The sequence below is a fragment of the Thalassophryne amazonica genome, chromosome 4 (genome assembly GCF_902500255.1).
Source record: "Thalassophryne amazonica chromosome 4, fThaAma1.1, whole genome shotgun sequence".
Lineage (NCBI taxonomy): Eukaryota > Metazoa > Chordata > Actinopteri > Batrachoidiformes > Batrachoididae > Thalassophryne > Thalassophryne amazonica.
In genome coordinates this window covers 57,796,537-57,824,132 of record NC_047106.1, presented here as the reverse complement: position 1 = coordinate 57,824,132, position 27,596 = coordinate 57,796,537, and the positions used below count along the sequence as shown (strand labels likewise).

The following is a 27,596-nucleotide window of genomic DNA, read 5'->3' as shown; positions in this document are numbered from 1 at the left end:
TTTTCCTGTGACGCCCATAACATTTGTTGTAGGCAAGGCAATAGGCAAGGCAAGGCAAGTTTATTTATAGAGCACAATTCATACACAAGGAAGTTCAAAGTGCTTTACAATTACATAAATTTATAATCAGATATAATCAATTCAAACATTGTCAATGTTGTCATTCAAACACTGATTTGAACATTGTCAAAGTGTCTAACCATTTCTGGAAGTTTATTCCAGATTTTAGCTGCATAAAACTGGAACGCAGCCTCTCCGTGTTTAGTCCTGACTCTGGGAACCAACAGGAGACAACTTCCTGAGGTTCTCATTGCCCGAGACAGTTCATATGGTTCTAACAGGTCACAAATGTACTTTGGGGCTTGACCATGAAAAGATTTGTTAACAAGCAGAGCTGTTTTGAAATCTATTCTCTGAGCGACAGGAAGCCAGTGCAAAGACCTGAGCACTGGGCTACTGTGGTCGTATTTCCTGGTTCTAGTCAGGACTCAAGCAGCAGCATTCTGAATGTACTGCAGCTGCCGGACAGCTCGTTTAGAGAGACCAGTAAGTAAGCCATTACAGTAATCTAATCTACTGGAAACAAATGAGTGAATTAATCTCTCTAAGTCTGGTTTAGACACTACATTTCTAATCTTAGCAATGTTTTTCAAATGGTAAAAGGCTGTTGATGTTATTGATTTAATATGGCTGTTTAGATTCAGGTCTGAGTCCATGATTACTCCTAGATTTCTGACCTGCTTTTTAGGTTTTAGAGACAGTGACTCAAGGTGGCTGATAACACCTTCCCTTACTTTCTGTGGACCAAAAACAATGATCTCAGTTTTGTGTGAGTTTAGCTGGAGAAAGTTGTTTTGCATCAAAACACTTATCTGTTCAATGCAGCTACAGAGTAAATCTACAGGCCAATGTTCACCTGCCGTCAATGACATGTAAATCTGAGTGTCATCTGCATAATTGTGGTAGGACACATTGTTGCTGCATATTAGATGACCCAATGGAAGCATATATAGATTGAACAGAAGGGGTCCCAAAATAGATCCCTGGGGAACTCCACAGGTCACAGCCATTTTATCTGAGACAGTTACCAATTTCAACAAAGTACATCCTGTCCTCCAGGTAGGACTTAAATCAGCGTAGAACAATGCCTGAGATTCCCACCCAGTTTTCTAACCTCTGTAGTAAGATCACATGGTCCACTGTGTCAAAAGCAGCGCTCAGGTCCAACAAAACTCAGACTGAGGCTTTGCCTGCATCGGTGTTCATTAATTAAAGTTGTCTCAGTGCTGTGATGGGGTCTGAAACCTGACTGGAAAGTATCAAAGACATTGTTTTGATGCAAAAAATTAATAAGTTGTTGGCAGACTACTTTCTCCAGGACTTTACCCAAGAATGGCAGGTTTGAGATGTGTCGGTAGTTGTTTAAAATTGCAGCATCGAGACTGCTCTTTTTTAAAAGAGGTTTAATAACGACAGTTTTCAGATCTTTTGGAAATGTGCTAGTCTGTAGTGAAATATTTACTAAGTGAGCAAGTTGTGGTAACAAACTGCTCAACACAGACTTCAGAAATCTTGTGGGTAGCTCATCAAGAGAACATGTACATGAACTCAGATCGGAGATGACCTCTTCAATTTTATTTTCAGTGACAGGTGTGAAATGTGTCAGCTCTAGATGTTTAACTGGCTGCGGGGTGTTCATTTATCCTGTGGGAATTATAGCATTTTTAATGCCTTGAACTTTGTCATTAAAAAATATTGCAAACTCATTGCACTTAGATGTAGAAATTAGTTCCAAGGGCAGTGTGACTGGAGGGTTTGTCATTCTATTTACTGTGGCAAACAGGACTCTGGAATTATTGCTACACTTTGTAATGATATCAGAAAAATATATCTCCCTTGTTCCACACAAAGTTTGCTTGAACACACATAACATTTCTTTATACATTTCATACATTCTGTCGTAGGACAAAATTCTGCTCAGACCTTTTCTGATTTCTCAGAGCGAGGAAGAGGTTATCTGTTAGTTGTCTCACTCCACCTCTGTTCAGGTGTGGACCTTTTCACATACTTTTGACAGCCAAGTATACAGCTGAAGCAGTCTGCTGAATTAATGAATCCTTTTGTCAATGTTTGGGATGGGTCCACTGATGAAAGATTGTATTCCCACTTTATCAAGTACATCAAAAAGTTTGTTAAAGTCTGTCTTTAACTTTTCAGACTGTTCTTGTCTGATCTCTACTGCTCCCACATGTATTACCGTTTCACACCTTTGTGTGTCGCTAGTACTTCCGGTAGTTGTTCTGTCATGTCAGAGACCATAGCACTTGGGAAACTACAAGTGTGTATTCTGTTCATGTTTATGTTAGAGATTGCGCTGTCACCGATAACCAGTATCTCAGTGCCGCCCTTGACTCTTGGCACAGTTCGTTCCCTCCTCTGCTTTACTGTTTTAACTTCATGATTTCTGCTTTGCACCGTAACTAACATTTTCTATTTTTCTCTGTTCATTGTTCTCAGTTTCAGACAAAAGATTAAATCTATTAGTTAAGCTTATTCCGGGTGAAGTAGCATATCTTCCACTGATGCCTGTATTTTGAGTTTGCTTCGGTTTGTTATAACAAACCCTTCAGATAATCTTAAGGACACCCCGACAATCGTGATGATGCTAAAGATAATCTTATCAGATATTCCTGCCGTGTGTGGTGTGTTAAGAGCACTCTGATCTGCTCGGAAGGACGTCTGGGGCGCTCCGATCACAAATCCGGGATATTCAACATGTTGGATTGTCTTGGCCCGATATCGCAGTGTGTGTTGTGTCCCCCGACCACAAACGAGCACGCAGCCTGCTGAATGTGATGTGCAGCCAATCAGAAAGCGAGGTGACGGACGCACGGAGCGGAAAATAAAATCAAAACAGCTGTACTGACTTACCAGAAAGTGCGGTGGTCACGCTGTGGTCACGCTGTGTCCACACCTTTAAAAAATGCCTTTTCTTTTTCTTTTTGTATCATTTTTCCCCCCCTCTGTTTTAAATAATACACAAACTATCGCCGTCTGTTTACTCTTAAATCACATTTAATCTCAAGAGATTTTGCGAGATTTCCTATCTGACCTGGGAATGTTCGTGTGTGAAATCTGTTCATGTGTGGTGTATTGACTTCGCCATGTGGCTGAACACCACAGACTGGACGACCAAACCTGTCAGATGTATGATTTTTTTTTTTTTATCTTCACGTGTGTGGTCTCAGGTTTTGGAAACCTACAGATAATTTTAAAATTCTGTTGTGTGAACTAGGCATTACAGAGGGCTGAATTTTGCCAAAAATTTCATTGCAGCAACTCAAAATGGTACTCGGTATTGGTATTCTGTAGAAACCCCACGTGCTTGTATGTATGCCTGACAAAGTCGGGGCTCTTAATGAGACGATGGATAGTGTCCTGGAGGACCTCCACCCAGGTCAGGTCTGTGGTGCAACCTGGCAGCATCGGATGGAACCAAAACATAATGTCCCAGAGGTGTTTTATTGGCTTTAGGACAGATGAGTGCGGGGGCCAGTCAACAGTGTCAATTCCTTCATCCTGCAGTAACTGCCTGCATACTCTCACCACATGAGCATTTTCAGGCACCAGTAGGAACCCAGGACCCACTGCACCAGTGTAGGGTTTGACAGTGGGTCCAAGGACTTCATCTCGATACCTAATAGCAGTCAGGGTGACGCTGTCTAGCCTGTAGAGGTCTGTGCATCCTTCCAAGGGTATGCCTCCCCGGAGCATCACCAACCAAACCAGCCATGCTGAATGATGTTGCAGGCAGCATAACATTCCCCAAGGCTTCTCCAGACTCTTTCACATCTGTCACATGTGCTCTGGTTGAACTTGCTCTCATCTGTGAAAAGCACAGGGTTCCAGGGTCGAAACTGCCAATTCTGGTGTTTTATATTTACAATCGAGCTCCACGGTGCCGGCCAGTGAGCACAGGGCCCACTACAGGATGTCGGGCCCTCAGGCCACTCTCATGAAGTCTGCTTCTGATTGTTTAGTCAGAGACATTCACATCAGTGGCGTGCTAGAGGTCATTTTGAATCCATCCATTTTGTATCATCACTCAGATGCAAGAGTTAATTATCTTTTTGTTACTATGTGAGACAGAAGGGGTTTTTTTTGGCGCCGACACACTCTACTGAACCTCTCTCTTTATTTTACTCTCCTGGTCAAACGTTGATATATCCAGCCTCCCATCACGCACCCGTCCCACTTCCAAGGTTCTCACCAATCTTGATGGGGAAACCAGGCGGCAAGCGCAGAGTGATGAAGTCACGCAGCTTAGCAAACAGGGCATTTGAGATCGCCATGAGATCGATTATAGGCACAACTTGTTCTGCCAGGGACAAAGGATGGGACTCACACAACCACAGCTTTGCTTTGAACCTGGAAAACAAACACACATATGTGCGCATGCGCACACACACACACACACACACACACACACACACACACACACACACACACACACACACACACACACACACACACACACACACACACACACACACACAGCTGGTAAGCTGACTGATGATGTGTTCAGAAATCTGCAGATAAACATGAGCAAACACGTCATCTATAAACACTGCAAATTAGAGTGAATCCACATATATTTAGTTGTGTAAGGTGCAGGTGCTTACAGATAAACCAGGTGGACAGTTCAGCACTTTGTGCAACTTTCTCCAATTTTGAAGAAATCAAAAATCTAACTGTTAGGTGCTGAGTCATTTCACAGTCAGGTGTGTGTTGTTTCCTCATTATTTAATTTGCAAATCAGCAAATAAAACAACTACAGATGATTTCATGTGTTATATATCTACTCAGGATTCAGTTAATGCAATAATTCAGCAACAGAAAACAGTATGGCACCAAGTGGGAAAAGTGCTAAGAGCAGGCTGTCCTCACGCGCTTAGTCCGATTTAGACCAAATGATCTGGACTAGAGCAGCAGGGTGGGTTAGTGATTAGTACTGTTGGCTCACAGCAAAAAGGTCCTGGGATCGATTCCCACCTAGTCCTTTCTGTGTAGAGTTTGCATGTTCTCCCTGTGTTTGCGTGGGTTCCCTTTGGGGGCTCCGGCTTCTTCACAGTACTACAGACATGCAGCTCAGGTGAAATTCAATCTTTAAACTGACCGTTGTTGTGAATGTGTTTGTCTGTCTATATGTGTGGCCTTGGGCAGTGGTGGGCACAGTTCCGATAATTATCGAAGATAATGTTTTCATTATCGGATTATCTTTTTAGATAACTTTAAAAACCATTATCGGACCAATTATCTTCCAATTAATTTTTGTCCGATAACTTTTAGACCAATAAACAAAGTAAACAAAGTGTTGTGAAAGTGTAGGTACACGGACCCACAACAGGGGGCGCAAATGAACGGACAATGGAATAAGCCAAAATATAACGATTTAATGTTGTGAATGTGCACAACAGAGCAACAGACAACACAATTGAGATCAACAGTCAATAATTCACGGTGACGTGTGGGCAGGCTCGAGGATAGAAGACGCCCGTCCAGAAAAGAGCCGGATCCCACACGCTTTCCACTGCCACCGGATCTGAAGCACCCTGGAGCCACCAAGCGCTGGGTCCCCAGGTGGCCACTGCCTCCGGCTGTCAGATCGGGTACTGCAGGCAGGAAGAACAGACAGGTGATGGTGGGTGCGTGAACACCCAGCAAACAGTCAGAAAGGGTGGGAAACACCTCCACCTCTTAAGCACAGTCACACAGGAACAAAAACGTGCAGCGCCTGAAAGACTACTTATCCAAGGAGCGAAGAACGTCGTCCCTCCTCCTCCCTTCCAGCTGCTGACCAGTCAAACAGGTACGCCTGCAAATGTTCAGAATGTTGTATGGCACAAAACAACGGCTGAGTGTTTACCTGATTGGTAGACGATTTCTCGGCAGTGAGGTGAAGATGCTGCCCGGCTTTTATGGAGATGTGGTTGTGGTGATGATGAGTGACAGCTGGTGCTGGTGATGACTGCCAGCTGCCACTCCCGGTTGCTCCGGCGCCCTCTCGTGCCAGCAGTACCTCCTCTTCAGCGGCCCACACAACAAGACCCCCCCGCCGGGCTGAGGACCTTGAGGATGGAGAAGGGGCTGATGTACCGGTCTTTTAGTTTTTGTGACTCCACCTGCAATGGAATGTCCTTCGTTGACAGCCAAACCTCCTGCCCGGGCTGGCATGCAGGGGCCGGGGATCGCCGGCGGTCTGCATGGGCCTTGTCCCTCATCCGGGCTTTGAGCAGGGCAGAGCGGGCAGAGCGCCACACCCGACGGCACCTCCTCAGATGGGCCTGGACCGAGGGCACCCCGACCTCTCCCTCCACAAGCAGAAACAATGGGGGCTGGTACCCCAAACATACTTCAAACGGGGAGAGGCCGGTGGCAGATGAAACTTGGCTGTTGGGTGCGAACTCGATGCAGGCCAGATGGTTGTTCCAGGCCGTCGGGTGCGCTGAGGTCACACAGCGAAGGGCCTGTTCCAATTCCTGGTTGGCCCACTCTACCTGTCCGTTTGTCTGGGGATGGTACCCGGACGAGAGGCTCATGGTGGCCCCCAGTTCCCTACAGAAACTCCTCCAGACGTGCGAGGAGAACTGGGGACCACTGTCAGAGACGACGTCGGATGGAATCCCATGCAGACGTACAACGTGGTGGACCAGGAGGTCTGCAGTCTCCTGGGCCATCGGGAGCTTCGGGAAGGCCACGAAGTGGGCCGCCTTGGAGAACCGGTCCACTATCGTGAAGATGGTGGTCATGCCCTGGGAAGGCGGGAGGCCCGTGATGTGGGACCAGGGGCGGTGAGGCACAGGTAACGGCTGGAGGAGTCCCTGTGCCCGTTGGTGGTCAGCCTTTCCCCTGGCGCAGGTGGTGCAGGCCTGGACGTACTCCTGGACATCGGCTTCCATAGACGCCCACCAGAAGTGCTGCCAGACCACTGCCACGGTTCTTCGCACCCCAGGATGACAGGAGAGCTTGGATCCGTGACAGAAGTCCAGGACTGCAGCTCTGGCTTCTGGTGGGACGTAAAGTCTGTTCTTTGGGCCGGTCCCCGGGTCCGGGTTCCGTGCCAGGGCCTCCCGGACGGTCTTCTCCACGTCCCAGGTGAAGGCGGCCACGATAGTGGACTCGGGGATGATGGGTTCCGGTGGATCTGACAGCTCGACCTTGACCTCCTCTTCGTGGACCCGGGACAGGGCGTCAGATCACTGGTTTTTGGTCCCGGGGCGGTAGGTGATCCGGAAGTCAAAACGCCCGAAGAACAGTGACCAGCGGGCTTGCCTGGGGTTCAGACGCCTGGCGGTCCAGATGTACTCCAGGTTCCGATGGTCCGTGAAAACTGTGAAGGGCACTGTAGCTCCCTCCAACAGGTGTCTCCACTCCTCAAGAGCCTCTTTCACCACTAGGAGTTCCCGATTTCCGACGTCGTAGTTCCACTCTGCCGGGGTCAACCTACGGGAAAAATAGGCACAAGGATGGAGAACCTTATCGGACTCTCCGCTCTGGGACAGCACAGCTCCGATCCCTGAGTCAGAGGCATCCACTTCGACTACAAACTGGCGATTGGGATCGGGCTGCACCAGAACGGGTGCAGACGAGAACCGACGTTTCAACTCCTTAAACGCGGCTTCGCACCGATGCGATCAGGTGAAGGGGACTTTAGTGGAGGTTAGGGCCGTCAGGGGGCTAACTACCTGGCTATAGCCCTTTATGAACCTCCGGTAGAAATTTGCAAAACCGAGGAACTGTTGCAATTTCCTACGGCTTGTCGGTTGGGGCCAATCTCTCACCGCCGCTACCTTGGCCGGATCGGGTGCAACGGAGATGGAGGAGATGATGAACCCCAGGAAGGACAAAGAAGTACGGTGGAACTCGCACTTCTCGCCCTTCACAAACAACCGGTTCTCCAACAACCGCTGCAGGACCTGACGTACATGCTGCACGAGTCTCAGGATCCGGGGAGAAGATGAGGATATCGTCCAGGTATACGAAGACGAACCGGTGCAGGAAGTCCCGCAAGACATCATTAACCAATGCTTGGACCGTCGCGGGCGCATTGGTGAGGCCGAACGGCATGACCAGGTACTCAAAGTGACCTAACGGGGTGTTAAATGCCGTCTTCCACTCGTCTCCCTTCCGGATCCGAACCAGGTGATACGCATTCCTAAGATCTAGTTTGGTCAAGATTTGGGCTCCATGCAAGGGCGTGAACACAGAATCTAGCAGAGGCAGCAGGTATCGATTGCGAACCGTGACTTCGTTCAGCCCTCTGTAGTCTATGCATGGACGGAGTCCGCCGTCCTTTTTGCCCACGAAAAAGAAACCTGCACCCATCGGGGAGGTGGAGTTCCGGATCAACCCGGCAGCTAAGGACTCCCGGATGTAGGTCTCCATTGATTTGCGCTCAGGACGAGAGAGACTGTACAACCTGCTGGACGGGTACTCAGCGCCCGGGATCAAATCAATGGCACAATCATACGGACGGTGCGGGGGAAGAGTGAGTGCCAGATCTTTGCTGAAAATGTCAGCAAGATCATGGTACTCCTCCGGCACCGCCGACAGATTGGGGGGGACTTTAACCTCCTCATTAGCTGTCACACCGGGTGGAACCGAGGATCCTAAACATTCCCGGTGGCAGGTGTTGCTCCACTGCGTCACTACCCCAGATGGCCAATCAATCCGGGGATTGTGTTTAATCATCCATGGAAATCCCAAAATCACTCGGGAGGTAGAAGGTGTTACATAGAACACAATCTCCTCCCTGTGATTCCCAGACACCACCAAAGTCACGGGTGGTGTCTAGTGTGTGATTAATGGGAGAAGGGTGCCATCTAGTGCCCGTACCTTCAATGGTGAAGGTAGAGCCACTAGAGGGAGCCCTACCTCCCTGGCCCATCTGCTGTCCAGCAGATTCCCTTCAGACCCCGTGTCCACCAGTGCTGGAGAGTGAAGGGTAAGATCCCCACAAAGGATCGTCACTGGGATGCGTGCGGATCTACGGGCTTTCCCCGCGTGGATGTTATGGCCCACCCTTAACCCAGTCTCTAAGGGCGGGCGTTGAAGTTTAACCGCTTGGGGCAGTTTCTTTGTATGTGCTCATTCGAGCCACAGAAAAAACATTCTCTGCGAGCCAGCCTCCGTTGTCTGTCATGTGATTTTACTTTAGCCCTGCTCATGTCCATAGCTTCGTCAGCAGGGGGAGCTGTTGCCCCATGGAGCTCTCTGACTGTGGAGCGTGGGGACGGCGGCACTCTTTCGGACCCGGAAGGAAGAGGTACGGCTCGCGCCCGGCCACGCCCTTCGCCCCGCTCCCGACGGTGTTCTTCTAACCGGTTGCCTAACCATATGACCAGGTCAACAAGCCCGTCAAAATCCTGCAGCTCATCCTTAGCCAGCAGGTGCTCCTTCAGGACCGGAGACAGTCCGTTTACGAAGGCGGCGCAGAGTGCAACGTTATTCCAGCCGGACCTCGCAGCCGCAATGCGGAAGTCGACTGCATACTCGGCTGCACTCCGACGTCCCTGTCTCATTGACAGCAGCACGGTCGAAGCGCTCTCGCCTCTATTGGGATGATCAAACACCTGTTTAAACTCCCTCACAAACCCAGTATATGTTGTTAGGAGCCGTGAATTTTGCTCCCAGAGCGCCGTAGCCCAGGCGCGTGCCTCTCCTCGAAGCAAATTAATAACATAAGCCACCCGGCTGGCATCTGACGCGTACATAACGGGACGCTGTGCAAAGATGAGCAAACACTGCATTAAGAAGTCTGCGCACGTCTCGACACAACCTCCGTACGGTTCCGGAGGGCTTATGTATGCTTCAGGGGATGGGGGGTGGGTTCGTTGAATCACCACTGGAATGTCTGTATTTAGTGCTCGGTCAGCAGGAGGAGGTGCTGCAGCAGCGCCCTGAGTGCGCGCTTCCACCTGGGCGGTGAGAGCCTCCATCCTCCAGTTAAGTATAACGTTCTGCTCAGTTACCAAGTCCAACCAAGGAGTGAAGGCGGTTAAGATGTGCTGCAGTTCACCTAACACGCCTCCTGCCGACGCCTGTGCACCCTGTGTTTCCATTGGCGGTTCAATCGATGGTTGACGCCCCTCGGGATCCATGACGCTGGCCGAGAAATCCTGTTGTGAAAGTGTAGGTACACGGACCCACAACAGGGGGCGCAAATGAACGGACAATGGAATAAGCCAAAATATAACAATTTAATGTTGTCAATGTGCACAACAGAGCAACAGACAACACAACTGAGATCAATCAATCAATCAATCAATTTTTTTTATATAGCGCCAAATCACAACAAACAGTTGCCCCAAGGCGCTTTATATTGTAAGGCAAGGCCATACAATAATTATGTAAAACCCCAACGGTCAAAACGACCCCCTGTGAGCAAGCACTTGGCTACAGTGGGAAGGAAAAACTCCCTTTTAACAGGAAGAAACCTCCAGCAGAACCAGGCTCAGGGAGGGGCAGTCTTCTGCTGGGACTGGTTGGGGCTGAGGGAGAGAACCAGGAAAAAGACATGCTGTGGAGGGGAGCAGAGATCGATCACTAATGATTAAATGCAGAGTGGTGCATACAGAGCAAAAAGAGAAAGAAACAGTGCATCATGGGAACCCCCCAGCAGTCTACGTCTATAGCAGCATAACTAAGGGATGGTTCAGGGTCACCTGATCCAGCCCTAACTATAAGCTTTAGCAAAAAGGAAAGTTTTAAGCCTAATCTTAAAAGTAGAGAGGGTGTCTGTCTCCCTGATCTGAATTGGGAGCTGGTTCCACAGGAGAGGAGCCTGAAAGCTGAAGGCTCTGCCTCCCATTCTACTCTTACAAACCCTAGGAACTACAAGTAAGCCTGCAGTCTGAGAGCGAAGCGCTCTATTGGGGTGATATGGTACTACGAGGTCCCTAAGATAAGATGGGACCTGATTATTCAAAACCTTATAAGTAAGAAGAAGAATTTTAAATTCTATTCTAGAATTAACAGGAAGCCAATGAAGAGAGGCCAATATAGGTGAGATATGCTCTCTCCTTCTAGTCCCCGTCAGTACTCTAGCTGCAGCATTTTGAATTAACTGAAGGCTTTTTAGGGAACTTTTAGGACAACCTGATAATAATGAATTACAATAGTCCAGCCTAGAGGAAATAAATGCATGAATTAGTTTTTCAGCATCACTCTGAGACAAGACCTTTCTGATTTTAGAGATATTGCGTAAATGCAAAAAAGCAGTCCTACATATTTGTTTAATATGCGCTTTGAATGACATATCCTGATCAAAAATGACTCCAAGATTTCTCACAGTATTACTAGAGGTCAGGGTAATGCCATCCAGAGTAAGGATCTGGTTAGACACCATGTTTCTAAGATTTGTGGGGCCAAGTACAATAACTTCAGTTTTATCTGAGTTTAAAAGCAGGAAATTAGAGGTCATCCATGTCTTTATGTCTGTAAGACAATCCTGCAGTTTAGCTAATTGGTGTGTGTCCTCTGGCTTCATGGATAGATAAAGCTGGGTATCATCTGCGTAACAATGAAAATTTAAGCAATACCGTCTAATAATACTGCCTAAGGGAAGCATATATAAAGTGAATAAAATTGGTCCTAGCACAGAACCTTGTGGAACTCCATAATTAACTTTAGTCTGTGAAGAAGATTCCCCATTTACATGAACAAATTGTAATCTATTAGACAAATATGATTCAAACCACCGCAGCGCAGTGCCTTTAATACCTATGGCACGCTCTAATCTCTGTAATAAAATTTTATGGTCAACAGTATCAAAAGCAGCACTGAGGTCTAACAGAACAAGCACAGAGATGAGTCCACTGTCCAAGGCCATAAGAAGATCATTTGTAACCTTCACTAATGCTGTTTCTGTACTATGATGAATTCTAAAACCTGACTGAAACTCTTCAAATAGACCATTCCTCTGCAGATGATCAGTTAGCTGTTTTACAACTACCCTTTCAAGAATTTTTGAGAGAAAAGGAAGGTTGGAGATTGGCCTATAATTAGCTAAGATAGCTGGGTCAAGTGATGGCTTTTTAAGTAATGGTTTAATTACTGCCACCTTAAAAGCCTGTGGTACATAGCCAACTAATAAAGATAGATTGATCATATTTAAGATCGAAGCATTAAATAATGGTAGGGCTTCCTTGAGCAGCCTGGTAGGAATGGGTCTAATAAACATGTTGATGGTTTGGATGAAGTAACTAATGAAAATAACTCAGACAGAACAATCGGAGAGAAAGAGTCTAACCAAATACCGGCATCACTGAAAGCAGCCAAAGATAACGATACGTCTTTGGGATGGTTATGAGTAATTTTTTCTCTAATAGTTAAAATTTTGTTAGCAAAGAAAGTCATGAAGTCATTACTAGTTAAAGTTAATGGAATACTCAGCTCAATAGAGCTCTGACTCTTTGTCAGCCTGGCTACAGTGCTGAAAAGAAACCTGGGGTTGTTCTTATTTTCTTCAATTAGTGATGAGTAGAAAGATGTCCTAGCTTTACGGAGGGCTTTTTTATAGAGCAACAGACTCTTTTTCCAGGCTAAGTGAAGATCTTCTAAATTAGTGAGACGCCATTTCCTCTCCAACTTACGGGTTATCTGCTTTAAGCTACGAGTTTGTGAGTTATACCACGGAGTCAGACACTTCTGATTTAAAGCTCTCTTTTTCAGAGGAGCTACAGCATCCAAAGTTGTCTTCAATGAGGATGTAAAACTATTGACGAGATACTCTATCTCCCTTACAGAGTTTAGGTAGCTACTCTGCACTGTGTTGTTATATGGCATTAGAGAACATAAAGAAGGAATCATATCCTTAAACCTAGTTACAGCGCTTTCTGAAAGACTTCTAGTGTAATGAAACTTATTCCCTACTGCTGGGTAGTCCATCAGAGTAAATGTAAATGTTATTAAGAAATGACATTCAACAGTCAACAGTCAATAATTCACGGTGACGTGTGGGCAGGCTCGAGGATAGAAGACGCTCGTCCAGAAAAGAGCCGGATCCCACACGCTTTCCACTGCCACCGGATCTGAAGCACCCCGGAGCCACCAAGCGCTGGGTCCCCAGGTGGCCACTACCTCCGGCTGTCAGATTGGGTACTGCTGGCAGGAAGAACAGACAGGTGATGGTGGGTGCGTGAACACCCAGCAAACAGTCAGAAAGGGTGGGAAACACCTCCACCTCTTAAGCACAGTCACACAGGAACAAAAACGTGCAGCGCCTGAAAGACTACTTATCCAAGGAGCGAAGAACGTCGTCTCCTCCCAGCTTCCAGCTGCTGACCAGTCAAACAGGTACGCCTGCAAATGTTCAGAATGTTGTATGGCACAAAACAACGGCTGAGTGTTTACCTGATTGGTAGACGATTTCTCGGCAGTGAGGTGAAGATGCTGCCCGGCTTTTATGGAGATGTGGTTGTGGTGATGATGAGTGACAGCTGGTGCTGGTGATGACTGCCAGCTGCCACTCCCAGATGCTCCGGCGCCCTCTCGTGCCTGAAGCCCGCACTTCAGGCAGGGCGCCCTCTGGTGGTGGGCCAGCAGTACCTCCTCTTCAGCAGCCCACACAACACAAAGCTGAACAGCGACAAGCATTTTTAAAATCAGTTCAACACCTACCTGTTAAAAGTTTTGTAACAGATGTACAGTTTTATTCTCTGCAAACAGAAGAGCGCTGCTACTATAAAAAACATCTCTATCCTCTGCAGACAAAGGACAACTGGTCACAAAAAAAAAGTTATTTTCTTTAATACCATACTGATATGCTGGCAATATCACGTAAGTCATCCAGAGGCATACATTTTTAACTTATGGTTCAAATTTTAACTAAACTAATTTTGGACAACTTATTTAAAATTACTGTCATGTCTGAAGTTTTATGAAGTGAAAATATCAGATATATGTTTTAGTTTTAAAGTAATGTGCAAATTTTTAAGGTTTTGTGAGCACATGCTGTGCCCAGCAGTGCATTATGGGTAGGATTATGTAATCTCAGTATGTTCATGACAGGACAAATGCATTTCAGACACTCTGTTCAGAGCAAAAAATGGGTCTTCATAAAAATGTCAATATTACAGCTCCAAAAAAATATGGGAGGCTTGGATTTTCTAGATTTGAAAAAAATACCAGTTGAGTTTTCTGCTACTTTATGCCTGGGAATGGACACGGGAAATTCAAGAGTGGTGTGGTTAGACATAGAAGCTTCATTACGTGACTGCCCTCTCAAGAGTTTGCTTTTCCTAAAAACAATGAAAATGGTTAAAAAAGTTGTAGTACTCCGATAATTATGAATACAGTCAGGGCATGGAGAGCAGCTCAGCATATTGAAGGGAGAGCTGGGAAAACATCCCCCTTTACCCTGATTGTACATAATCCTGACTTCCTTCCAGGTTTGCTAGACGCAGGTTTTAGTGAATGGGTAACAAAGGGTATTTCCTCTTTTGGTTGTCTTTTCAAGCAAGGTATCCTCATGTCATTAAGTCAAGTGGTAAAAGCTTTTAGAATAGGAAAAAAATAATCTTTTCCATTTCGTTCAGGTAAGAGATTTTATAAAAAAAAGAAACAACTTTACTCAAAGACACTGAAGTTTCTGGCATTGTTTTTTGACACTTGTGATGTGTGACTTAATATATATTATAAGACACTGAAAAACCACTGTAACCCTGAATCTTTGATGTTGGCTCAGAGAACTGGATTTTGATATTACAGAAGAAATGTGGAGCAGTATTTGGAACGCTACCTAAAAAATTTCACCTTGTAATCGCTTGTGGTCTTTGCAACTTAAATTACTGCATAGAGCTCATTTGGCCTCAAATCAAGTGTCTAAATTTAAACCAGGCTCTTCTTCACAGTATCCTAAATGGAAAATACATGAAGGCAGTCTTACACACTGTCTCTGATCATGCCTCAACATCGAGAGATACTGGGAATCCATCTTAATCGAAATCAGAAAAATTAGCAAGATTAACATAGCTCTCAATCCTGTGTCTCTTCTTCTTGGTCTCCCAAGTCAGCAGATTAACAACAAATACAATAGTAAATTGTATAATGAAGAACATTTTGTTACAATGGATTTCCAATAAGTCACCTACTGTCACTGGGTGGAGAAAGCTTTACTGGAGTACATCCCGCTTGATTTTTTGACTTGCCTGGTCCATTCTAAGATTGACACTTTTTACAGTACATATAAACCCTTTTTGGACTATAATGAAGGACACACATCCACCATTTTGTCCTGTGAATTTCTAATGTAAAGATATAAGCCCCCCTCTCAGATTATTGTAGTTAGGGATTGTTTTGCTGCGCATGTTGTGTTTATGTTCTATGTGAAAAATGGAAAGCAATAAATATATATATTTTTTAAAAAGGATGAATTTATGTATCACTTTTCTATTGATCACATGACATTTGAACTTCAGTGTCCTTGAAATGTCAAACTCATTGAGAATGGCTACTCAGAGGAACTGGTTAAAGACACACCTATAGTTAGTATGAAACACTCATATGAGGTCAGGTATTAACTTTATCTTTGATTTTTTACCTTGGGTGACCTTGAAAGGCCAAACTTTAGATCCCGTTTAACTCAAATAGTTTGGGGCCAATATGGATTAAACATGGTGAAAGATTTTTGTGTTAGTCAAGGGTAAAGTGGGCCAGTGGGTGGGATTTATTCAAATGTGACACAAAATCATGGGTGTTCCATACTCTGTCTCTTCACACTGTACAGCGTCTCTGTACCACTCTACCAAAAAGGTTATGATCCATGAAGCAACAAGCACAGTCTCTCAAAGCACAGCCACTGAAGTTTGTACCTCCATCACAGATGTCGCTGGCATCTTTAGTGGCTTCCCTCACTCATCTTCCTTTGAGCACAATCAATAAATTTTTGAAGACAGCCTGCTCTCAGCAGACCTGCCAAGCTGTGCCATGCTCATCATTCCTTAATGATTACTGAACGCTTAGGGATACGAAACACTGTAAATCAAAAGACCACACACACACAAAAAACACCCACTGCAGTTATTTTCTTTGACTTCTAAATATGCTGTACTTCCAGATCCAGCTGTACTTTCCCAGTTAAAGCACCGTTAAGGGTTGCACACACACAGACTAATTCAGCTAAAAGCCAGTGGCTTCAAAGAGAATAATCAATGATATGAGGTCTGTCCGTAAAGTATCGTACCTTTTTATTTTTTTCAAAAACTATATGGATTTCATTCATATGTTTTTACGTCAGACATGCTTGAACCCTTGTGCGCATGCGCGAGTTTTTCCACGCCTGTCAGTGACGTCATTCGCCTGTGAGCACACCTTGTGGAAGGAGTGGTCCCGCCCCCTCGTCGGATTTTCATTGTCTGGAAATGGCGGAATGAAAAGGACTTTTTTTCCATCAGAATTTTTTCAGAAGCTGTTAGAGACTGGCACCTGGAAACCATTCGAAAAATTATGTCTATCTCGGCTTTCAGTGCTTACCAGCCCAGTGAGTATAAAAGAACTTGTGGAGAGCTGGACATGTCCCAACTTGTCCTCTAATACTCCGAAACGGAGGTGTTCTTTTGTCTCGCTTCATCAGCGAATCGGTCGTGACGCGCGAAGCCTCCGCGCGGCTTTCCATGACAAAATCTCTTGTTAAAAGTGAAATCTGCCGGAAAATGGCTGATGTCCAGGTCTTGTGATAACCAGAGAAAGAGCACACGACGGTCTCGTATCCACAGAGCCATCAGCTTAGAAATGATCCAGTGGTTTGTGCCGCATCGTCGCAGCTCGCAGCGCGGCGCACCGACCGTCCTTTAAAGGGGTCCTTAAACCTGTAGTTAAAGTCCTTATTCTCTGTGAAGCCCGTAAAATTTTCACTGAAAGCCAGATAAATTTTTCGAATGGTTTCCAGGTGCCAGTCTCTAACAGCTTCTGAAAAAATTCTGATGGAAAAAAAGTCCTTTTCATTCCGCCATTTCCAGACAATGAAAATCCGACGAGGGGGCGGGACCACTCCTTCCACAAGGCGTGCTCACAGGGGACAGACCTCGTACATTTGAACTTGCCCAATCATCAATATGGAGTCCAGATTTAGCAGATTTTCATGGCTTCCTGTTACTCCTTATTAAGGTCCAAAATGAAAAAATAAAACAATACAGCAAAGTGAAAACAGGCCAACTGATGAGAACACAGACGATGTGGTAGCATGTTCACGATTCTGTGTAAAAGAAGTCCTTGGCTAACCAGGTAGCTACAGGATTCTTAGTGAAATATGACCTTGTTTTAAGATTGCAGATAATCGCACCTCGGATTGAAGAGGAACAATGCGGGTTCCGTCCTGGCCACCAGCTCCTGATCTACTGGACAATCTTTGTTCCTACTTTCACCGATATGGTCATGAGGGATGGCTCATGACCAAAAGAACTAGATCTTGGGTACAAGCGACCAAAATGGGTTTCCTCAGGTTTGGGGTTCCATCAGTTTGTACATGGAAAAAATAAAGTTGCTCCATTTTGGTCAAAATGTGATGCAAACACTTGATTGATTTTGCTAACTGAACTTTAAACAGGTACATTTTGCACCATCTGGTATGCTTAACTATCATGTATGCCACAGAATCCACTGGATTCCTGGACCTTGTTTGCCTGTTACTTTGGAGACCAAGCATTCAAAACAGCAAAAACTTTTCTGCTATTATTTTTTGTCTGTTTGCCTGATGTTACGTGGAAAACAGGTGTGTGGGACCTTGAACCAGGAACCTTCTGTTTTGGAAACAAGTGCACTGATCACTTGGTCACCCCACTGCTCGTACCCCATAACTCTATAACGTTCAGTCATTGAATGGTCAAAATTAGCTGAACTGTCATGGACTAAAACACATTTTCTTTAAGCTTATCAAATAACTATTGAACAGTGTGAGTTCATGTGTTACTGATTTTGTCATTCACCTGAGGATTTTGGTGGTCAGCTGTCATGGGCAGTTGAGTTTACTCTTTATGTATGAGTGTGTGTCTGCTTTTCAGTGTGTGTCCATTGTCAGTTTGTCAGATTTGGCACTTGGCAGTAATTTTGGACGGTGGCTGACAAGTAGTCATACACGACTCTTCCTGTCAGTCTGTGTCAGTCTGCACATGGCTGTGTCACCTCTGGGTCTTTGTGGTGAGTTGACACGGGTGGCCGATGTCCCTCTGTGTTGGAGAGGAGCTGGAATTGAAGTATTCCTCAGCTGTCAGCGCTGCAGGGTTGGTCACAATAGGACATGACATTTGTGTCACCAGTGCCTGCAGAAAGATAGAGCAAAAAATAATGAAAACTCAAAGCGCAGTCAGAGAGCAGGCCCTTTGCCAAGGATTCAGTGATCTGATTACTTTTTTCTTTTATTGCTCTTTTTCATTGTGACTTATTCCTTTGATCTCATTGAACACTTTGCTCCTGTTCACCCTTAAAAAAACAAACATCTCTGCCCTTAGAGCCTGATTGCTGAACTTTGTTCCTGATCTCTCATCCATAATCTTTGATCTTGATCACTAATCTTTGAATCTCACCAAGGAGGATATGTTTCCTTTACTGTAAGTCTAAATGCTTGTCTGTAATCAGTATTGCTGAAATCAGGAACAGAAATGAAACATCAAAAATAGGCTCAGAATCAAAGGAATTAAGATGAAAGATCAAACTTCACAGGATCAAAGCCAAGATCTGACACTTGAGTTGTATCTGCACCAATATCCATCCATCCTTCCATCCTTTTTCTATACCCACTTACTCCAATTAAGGGTTATGAGGGGCTGGAGCCTATCCAAGTAGACATAGGTCGTGAAGTGGGTTACACACTGAACATAATGCCAGTTGATTGTAGGGTCACATAGAGACAGAAAAACACATTCCCACCGACACACACTCCTATGGTCTATTTAAAGTTTCAAGTTCACCTAACCTGCATGTTTTTGGATGTAGGAGGAAGCCGGAGCACCCGGAGGGAACCCACATAGACACGGGGAGAACATGCAAACTCCATACAGAAAGGGCGTGAACCGATCCCACAACCTTCTTGTTGTGAGGCATCAGTGCTAACCACTAAGCCACTGTTCTGCCCTGCACCAATATTTAATGGGCTATTTTTATTTATTATTTATTATTATTTATTTTATCTAAAAGCAGGTGGCCCTATTGTATAGAAGCTGGATGACCAATATATAGACCAGGGTTCCATTCAAGGCCTGTGAATCCCTTGAAAATACACTTTATTTGTTTTGTCCCAGTCTACTGAGCAGTAAATGGTTGCCAACCTTTGAGGTTGAGGTTCTCTTATTTAACGTGGGTAACCAACGAAAGTCTCATCGAAGGACGTATTTCCAGAAGGGCCCACGGCACGTGTCTTTCACTCCTCCCCAGCACTGTTGTTAAGAGTGCCAGTTGGGAGTGTGGCTGCAATCGGGAAGCGAACCTCAAATTGCTGGCGTCCCAGTACAAAGTGCACACTGTTACGCAACCACCTCCATTTGCTGAGGAATTAATCTATGATGGACTGGTGTCCCATTCTGCAGAGGTTTGTAGACTATAGGATTTGAAGGCAAACACCAGCCTGATGAGCATCAGGGCATCTACAGGACTTACAGTTGTGCTCAAACGTTTACATACACTGGCAGATTTTGTATCACCAGTTATACATCTTTATGATGAAGTGGTATAGAGGAGGATTTTCTTAAAGATGTCCTGAAAGTTTAGCTACAAATTGCCAGAAGGTACATCTCAAAGTTCAAAGTTCTTTATTAATTGTCTCCTTTCGGAGAAATTTAGTTTGGTGCATGAGGGGGCTCACCTGCACAGACAATAAAAACAGGACCAGCCTTTACACAGTAAAAGCCACAAAAATAAATATCACCAACAATAAAATAGCATAAATAACCAAATATAACCTTAAAAATCACTGTAATCAACCCACTATATACTACTAAAACCACACAGCCATTTACCACTCGCCATTCAACTGAAAAATGTGCAAAATTTATCCTATGACATAAGTACAATTTAAGCTTGTTCATTAATAAGCTTAATAGTCAATGGAACAAATGAGTGGTTGTACCGGTTACATTTGCACAAAGGAACACAATATCTCTTTCCTGAGTTTAACAAGGTATACTCTGAGTGCAGAACATGTGAGCTGTCCATTAAGATGTTTTTTGCTTGTGTAATGGTTGCTCTGTTAGAGAGTTCTTGAAAACTGGGAGGAGTGTGGCCCATGATCTTACCTGCAGTCTTTATAAGGGCATGGATCTGTGCTTTCAATTTGACTGGAAGGTTCCCAGACCAGCCGGTGATACCATAGTGAAAAATGGACTCAATCGTAGCTCTGCAGAAGATTAACATAATGTTCTTGCAGACCCCGAATAACGGCGTCTGCGCAGAAGACTTTCATTTACTTAACCCTATTTTGTGTGTCTGGTGCAATGTGTGTGTCTTGTCTAATGTGTAAGCTGCTGGATGCCTTGAATTTCCCTCTGGGATCGATCGATCGATCGATCGATCTATCTATCTATCGATCTATCGATCTATCTATCGATCTATCTATCTATCTATCTATCTATCTATCTATCTATCTATCTATCTATCTATCTATCTATCTATCTATCTATCTATCTATCTATCAGAAAGTGCAACCGCTGATGAATTCTGACACTGACAGAAGTAACATGTGTCTGCCAGCTTAACTTACTATCGATATGAACACCAAGATATTTGTAAGAGGTCACCTGTTTAATTGTGAGATTGTTTATAACAACAGGACTATGGTCACCGGCTGATCTGGGATCCAGCATCATCTCCACCATCTTGTTCGTATCTATCTGGAGTTTATGGTTGTCACACCAAGCCACAAAATCATTCACAGCAGCCATGTGGGAAGAAACATCAAGTGACCTGGAAAGTAGACTCAGAATGACAGTATCATCAGAGAACTTCACCACATACTGATCAGGCCCAGAGCTAACACAATCGTTAGTGTACAAAGTAAACAGGAATGGTGAGCTGACGCACCCCTGCGGAGCTCCCGTACGGCTCCCCACTGTATCTGAAAGTGTTCCATTTATTTTCACTTGCTGTGGTCGATCCGTCAAAAATGAATAAGACCACTTAATTAGAAAGGGGTTAACTTTCATTTGTGGCTTGCATCATCTGAGATGCAAGCCTGAATTTGATCTGTTCTGGTGAAAGAAAATCCTTCTCTGCTCTACTCCACTATGAAGCTAAGAGCAGAGATGCAAAATGCAAAGCTTGCACTGTGCACAATTCCTCCAATCACAGCCACATAAGCCTATAACTTCTCCTGGGTTGTCTGGGTGTCTTGGTGGCTTTCCTCACTCTTCTCCTTCTTGCACAGTCACTCAGTTTTTGAGAACTGTCTACTCCATGCAGATTTACCATTAAGTGTCATACTGTTTGTATGTTGTTGTTTGTAATTAATGTAACTAAAGTCCAAGACATATTCAGTGGCAGCTTTACTATCAGAAAGCTTCATCCAAAACTACCACAAACGACTCCAAGCTGTCATTGATGTTAAAGGGGGCAACACACGGTATTAAGAAAAGGAGTATGTAAACTTTTGATCAGGGTCATTTGGGTAGTCTGTGTTGTCATTATGATTTCAAAAGAGTAAACACGGTTGTTTGACAATAAATGGCTTCACCCAACCACTAACCATGAGTGAAAAAAAGTTATTGTGTTATCATTCATATTCTCTGAAAAATAGCCAAAAAACCCCAAAACAAAACAAAAAAAAAACTAAACTTCTGCCAGGGTATGTAAACTTTTGAGCACAACTGTACATTCTTTGATCCTAGGCCTACCTTTCCACCAAATCTCATTTCAATCCATTCATGTCATACTGCTGAAAACCAACAAAACCATAACCTCCTTGCTGAATGTAATAATATTAGCAGTAGTAGACAATGGAAACAATACATTTGGATGGAAACATGACTGAAAACAATACGTAATTCAATAGTTAGACCACAATACCCCTGTCAAAAGATATAGATCAAACGTACGAGGTCTGTTAGAAAAGTATCGGACCTTTTTATTTTTTGCAAAAACTATATGGATTTGAATCATGTGCGCTTGCATCAGCCAAGCTTGAACCTTCGTACGCATGCGTGAGTTTTTTCACGCCTGTCGTGTTGTATGGCTGGGGTGCCTGGCTGCCTTTTGTTTCTGTCTTCTGTTCTCTGTCTTTTGTTTTTCCTTCCAGGTGGCATGCGTTCAGGACTGAGTGGCTGTGTGGCTGAGTTATTAGGACCTCACCCTGATCACCTGAGGCTGGTCATGTGCAGCTCGTCAGGACTCACAGCTGTGGTGCATCTTTATGGATTGGGGCATGGTTGCATTTAAGTCTGGAGTACACAGTGTGTATTTGCCAGAGACTCGACCTTGTGACCAGACGGGTGAGATCGACGTTCAGAGAACCATCTCATCATCATGGATGCAGAGACCGTACCAGGTTTGATGCCATGGTCTGTGAAAGAGGAGGGGGTGAGGTCTCACGCTCGTCAGCACACTTCCTGAGGTACTTTAGGTTTTGTGACTAACATGAGTACAGTCAGTAAATGTGGTGTCCCTCACACCTTATTATATTGAGCTGTTATGTTAGTCGTTTAATCAGCTTCCACTGCAGTGGAGAATTGAACTGGGTGTTCCATGCCTGCAGGGTGGGAAGCTGATTGGTGATTAAGCCAGGAAGTGTTTGCTGTTTATGTACACCTTTGAGTGGTCTCTCTGTGTGTGGAGTGGTGGACTCACATGATGGTTTCTTCTTTCACAGACTCGGTTGGTCGCGGCCACCTGGGGGGTGTCGGCGGGGTCCTTGGGTCCGAACTGTTCTGGCTCCGGACCGTTTGTGCTGCTGGGAGCGCACCGTTCTTCCACCTCGCCAGACCGCGCACTTATTTGTTATTAATTAGCACTCACTGTTATGTCATTAAATTCTGTTATCCTTTGAACCGTGCTCTGTTTCCTTTTTGCTGGGTCCTGTCAAACGCTGGTCAGTTCTCCGCCCGCGTCCGACACATAACAGTAGTCTCTGGCCAATACATCACGGACCCAACGATAGCAGAGGCGGTTCTGCGCCGGGAAGGCGGCAGCAGACGCCAGAAGTTATCCGGATCAGTTGCGGGTGCTCTCCGCCCGGATGGTGCGTGTAGGAGAACCCATTATGGAATAGTGATTTGAGCTCTCTTGCAGCCGTGTTCCTGTGGTGTTGCCTTATCCGTGGGTTGTTGTGGAGTGTGAATAGCGACGGCTTCGCATCACACTTCGACCGGATAAGAGGTAAAACGGGAGCTGCATGAGTGTGTCTGTAATGGGTGAACGTGCACGGCGGAGTTCTGTGGCACGGGTCGCTGTGCTTCCTGTTGTTACAGTTGTAGCCCCGTCTCCCCGGGTGAAGATAGCTATTGCATCTGTTGTGTCAGCTCCGGCGTAATTTAGTTGAAGCACATTTTGGTTGTGTGTTACACGTAGCTGCGCACAGGGAAAGCAGCGTGAGTTGTTTTCTCGGTTACCAAAGGGGTTTTTTATTTTTAGCACTTTGGCTCCCCCTGTTGGTGACTGAGTCACATTACCGTTATTGCTCTTAAGGTGGAACAGGTGTGTTCCATTTGTTTGAGCTTAACGGTATAAGTCACTTATTAGTTTTGTGTTGGTTCATTTTTTGTGGGTGTTTTTTGAGTTGGTTTTTGTGTGGGATTTTCTACACTATTAGTGTTCTGGGATCGTGACCTTGCAGGCTGTCTGGAGTATAGACAGGACTCAGGTAACCTTATGTTAGTCTGTTAGTCTTTCTTTTTATTTCTTTTGGTTTCACCTCCCAGGGTTTGATGGGACGGCCCTCTGGGGGGTGATGGGGGGGTAATTGGGTTGTTTTTTCTTTTTTCTTTGTTTTTTTTGTTTTTCTTGTGCCCTCTCTTCTCCTCTGGCTCCAGCCGTGTGAGCCGTAGGTTGTCGGCGTTGCTGGAGTGGTGCAGTTTGGTTATGCTGGGCATTTCCCAGATAACCTCTGCACCCGGGAGGGGGTGGGGGGGTTCGGGGTGTTGTTTTTTTTTGTTGATTCCCTGTTCCACCTCCGGCTTCAGCGCGCCTTTGAGCCGTATGCCATCGGCGTAGCTGAGATTTGGGGCAGTGGAATATACCCGCAGCTGGTGGCTGGTTTGGAAGTCGGAGGGGTGGCGCCGTTTTGTGCCATCTGCCATTACCGCTGTTCCACTCCTCCCGGTTGACTTCTGGGGTATAGTCGTGGTTGGTGACACTGGACGTACTTCCTTTTTCCACTGCGCCGAGGGGGTGGGGTTGTTTTGTTTGTATGTTTTTTTTTTTCTTTTGTTTTTCCCCCCAGTTTCCGCCCTCAGGGTGTGACTGTGGTGTCCTCTGGGGGGGAAAGGGCTGTGGGTCCATCTAGCCATGGACGGCCGGGGCTGGGTCTGTTAGTCATGAGGTGGGGCGTCTCCTGGGGTTTGATGGAACGGTCCTCTGGGAGGCGCTGGGAGTCCCCGTGGGTGACTTTGGATCCCAGAGGGACCTCGGCTGTGGTTATTACTCCTGGAGCTGGCAGGATGTCCTCTGGGGGGTGTTGGTCCCTACATGTCGTCCGGGGGGGGGTGTTAGCGTTTTTTGTTTGCAAGCTTAAGTTTGGGTTGTGTTTTTCTTTTCTCCTCTTCCCAGGGTTTGATGGGATGGTCCTCTGGGGAGGGGGGGGGGGGTGGTTTGGTTGTTTGTGTTTGTCTTTTTTGTTTTATGACTAAACAGACTTTAAACAAGGTCGGACAAAGGCTGACCGCACAGGTTCAAGATCTCCTGGCCATACCTGTGCAAACTGAATGACAGAAACAAAGGCAAAGATGCAGTCAGAGGTGAAGACGTCAACAGTTCTGTTAAATGAAGATTCAGTTGGAAGATGAATGCAGATACTGTTTCCAGCCATGGTCCCTGGAGGGGGGTGTTTTTCCTGGGCCAGGTTTGTGTGGTCGCCGGGAGGCTTCCCGTGAGGGTGGGGTGCTGTTGTATGGCTGGGGTGCCTGGCTGCCTTTTGTTTCTGTCTTCTGTTCTCTGTCTTTTGTATTTCCTTCCAGGTGGCATGCGTTCAGGACTGAGTGGCTGTGTGGCTGAGTTATTAGGACCTCACCCTGATCACCTGAGGCTGGTCATGTGCAGCTCGTCAGGACTCACAGCTGTGGTGCATCTTTATGGATTGGGGCATGGTTGCATTTAAGTCTGGAGTACACAGTGTGTATTTGCCAGAGACTCGACCTTGTGACCAGACGGGTGAGATCGACGTTCAGAGAACCATCTCATCATCATGGATGCAGAGACCGTACCAGGTTTGATGCCATGGTCTGTGAAAGAGGAGGAGGTGAGGTCTCACGCTCGTCAGCACACTTCCTGAGGTACTTTAGGTTTTGTGACTAACATGAGTACAGTCAGTAAATGTGGTGTCCCTCACACCTTATTATATTGAGCTGTTATGTTAGTCGTTTAATCAGCTTCCACTGCAGTGGAGAATTGAACTGGGTGTTCCATGCCTGCAGGGTGGGAAGCTGATTGGTGATTAAGCCAGGAAGTGTTTGCTGTTTATGTACACCTTTGAGTGGTCTCTCTGTGTGTGGAGTGGTGGACTCACATGATGGTTTCTTCTTTCACAGACTCGGTTGGTCGCGGCCACCTGGGGGGTGTCGGCGGGGTCCTTGGGTCCGAACTGTTCTGGCTCCGGACCGTTTGTGCTGCTGGGAGCGCACCGTTCTTCCACCTCGCCAGACCGCGCACTTATTTGTTATTAATTAGCACTCACTGTTATGTCATTAAATTCTGTTATCCTTTGAACCGTGCTCTGTTTCCTTTTTGCTGGGTCCTGTCAAACGCTGGTCGGTTCTCCGCCCGCGTCCGACACATAACATGTCGGTTGAATCATTCGTCTGTGGGTAGGCTTTGATTGAGCACTGGTCCACCCCTCTCGTCGGATTTTCATTGTCAGGAAAATGTCTGAATGGCTGGAGCAGCGCTGCATCAAATTTTTCAAGAAACTGTGTGAGACAGCCAGGTGGAAACCATTCGGAAAATTCAGATGGCTTTTGGTAAAAAAAACTTTGGGCATCACACATATGCCGTTATGGCATCTGTGTGGCATTAGGTCTTCCACCATTCAGAAGATTCAGACGGCTTTCGGTGGCTTTAGTCGAGTGAGTATCCGAGAAATTGTGGAGAGCTGGGCATGTCACAACATGTCCCGTGAGACTTCCAACACGGACTTGCTTTTGTTCTCCGCCATTGCGGCTTCGTCCTGACGTGCGAATGCCTCCGCACGTCTTTCATTACAAAATCTCCTGTAACAGCGGAATCTGACGAAAAATGGCTGATGTCCACCTTTTCTGCCATTTCTCTGGTAGTCACATGACGTCCCGGATCAACACAGCCTTCACTTTGGAAATGATCTGGTCATTTCAGCCTGTCGATGGCCGCTCGAAGCACAGCGCGCCCTCAGCTGCTGTGGGCCATCTTTAATCCGGTTGTAATGCTCCTTAATCTGTGTGATGCCCATAAGATTTTCACCGAAAATCATCTGAATTTTCCGAATGGTTTCCACCTGGCTGTCTCACACAGTTTCTTGAAAAATTTGATGCAGCGCTGCTCCAGCCGTTCAGACATTTTCCTGACAATGAAAATCCGATGAGAGGGGTGGACCAGTGCTCACTCAAAGCCTGCCCACAGGTGAATGACGCAACCGACAGGCATGAAAAAACTCACGCATGTGCACGAGGGTTCAAGCTTGGCTGATGCAAGCGCACATGATTCAAATCCATACAGTTTCTGCAAAAAATATAAAGGTCCGATACTTTTCTAACAGACCTCGTATCTTTGAAACATGGAAGCTGCAAAAAACAGCATCAAAAGGAACAAAATTTATTTGCATTATGCTTAATACCACCTTAGGCAATACGGTGGTGAAAGAGGTTATTATTACTGTGAGTCCTATACAAAAGGTCTCCAGTTCAAGGCCTCCCCTTCTCCATGTACATCTGGAATTGTGAGAAATTGTGACAGGAAGGGTATCTAGCATAGTATGCAGATTCATACTGGATCTGCTATGATGACCCAGCAATGAAAAGATTCTATATGTTTTGTGAAAGATCTTGCTAAGACACGATTTGTAAAATTTGATTTTCACCACCTACAACTTGTCTTAGCACTAACATTATGCCATATCTGAATGTTAAATCCAGTATGACAGTCAACAACGTAAGGTGCAGATTTAATACAGTCAATGGTGGGTACAGTTACGCTAATCCGCTAATTAGCAAAGCTAACTTTTTTGTTCGCAGATTAGCTTTTCAGCTAACTTCAAAAACCATCAGGGAACCATTTATATTAAAACCGGGGTCAAAATGCATAGAACACTACCATCTACTGGCACCCGGTTATATCACACTGTTGTCAACTTGAATTACAACTTAATAAACCTTTTCGGTTTTGCAAATGCCTTTTTTTACATTAGAGTTGACATTAATGTAGAACTTTTGGGA

The 27,596-nt window shown here is 45.5% G+C and overlaps 1 protein-coding gene across 1 annotated transcript in view; it reads right to left on the bottom strand.

Annotated features, from left to right (window-relative positions):
• The window catches only part of ankrd13b (ankyrin repeat domain 13B), a 219,567-nt gene that overhangs the window by 16,222 nt on the left and 175,749 nt on the right, over nucleotides 1–27,596 (bottom strand). Inside the window, exons 10-11 of the mRNA XM_034167937.1 lie at nucleotides 18,181–18,317; nucleotides 4,271–4,428 (exon numbers count right to left, since the gene is read on the bottom strand). Coding sequence (XP_034023828.1) covers nucleotides 4,271–4,428; nucleotides 18,181–18,317 — 295 coding nt within the window. The remainder of the gene's footprint in view (nucleotides 1–4,270; nucleotides 4,429–18,180; nucleotides 18,318–27,596) is intronic.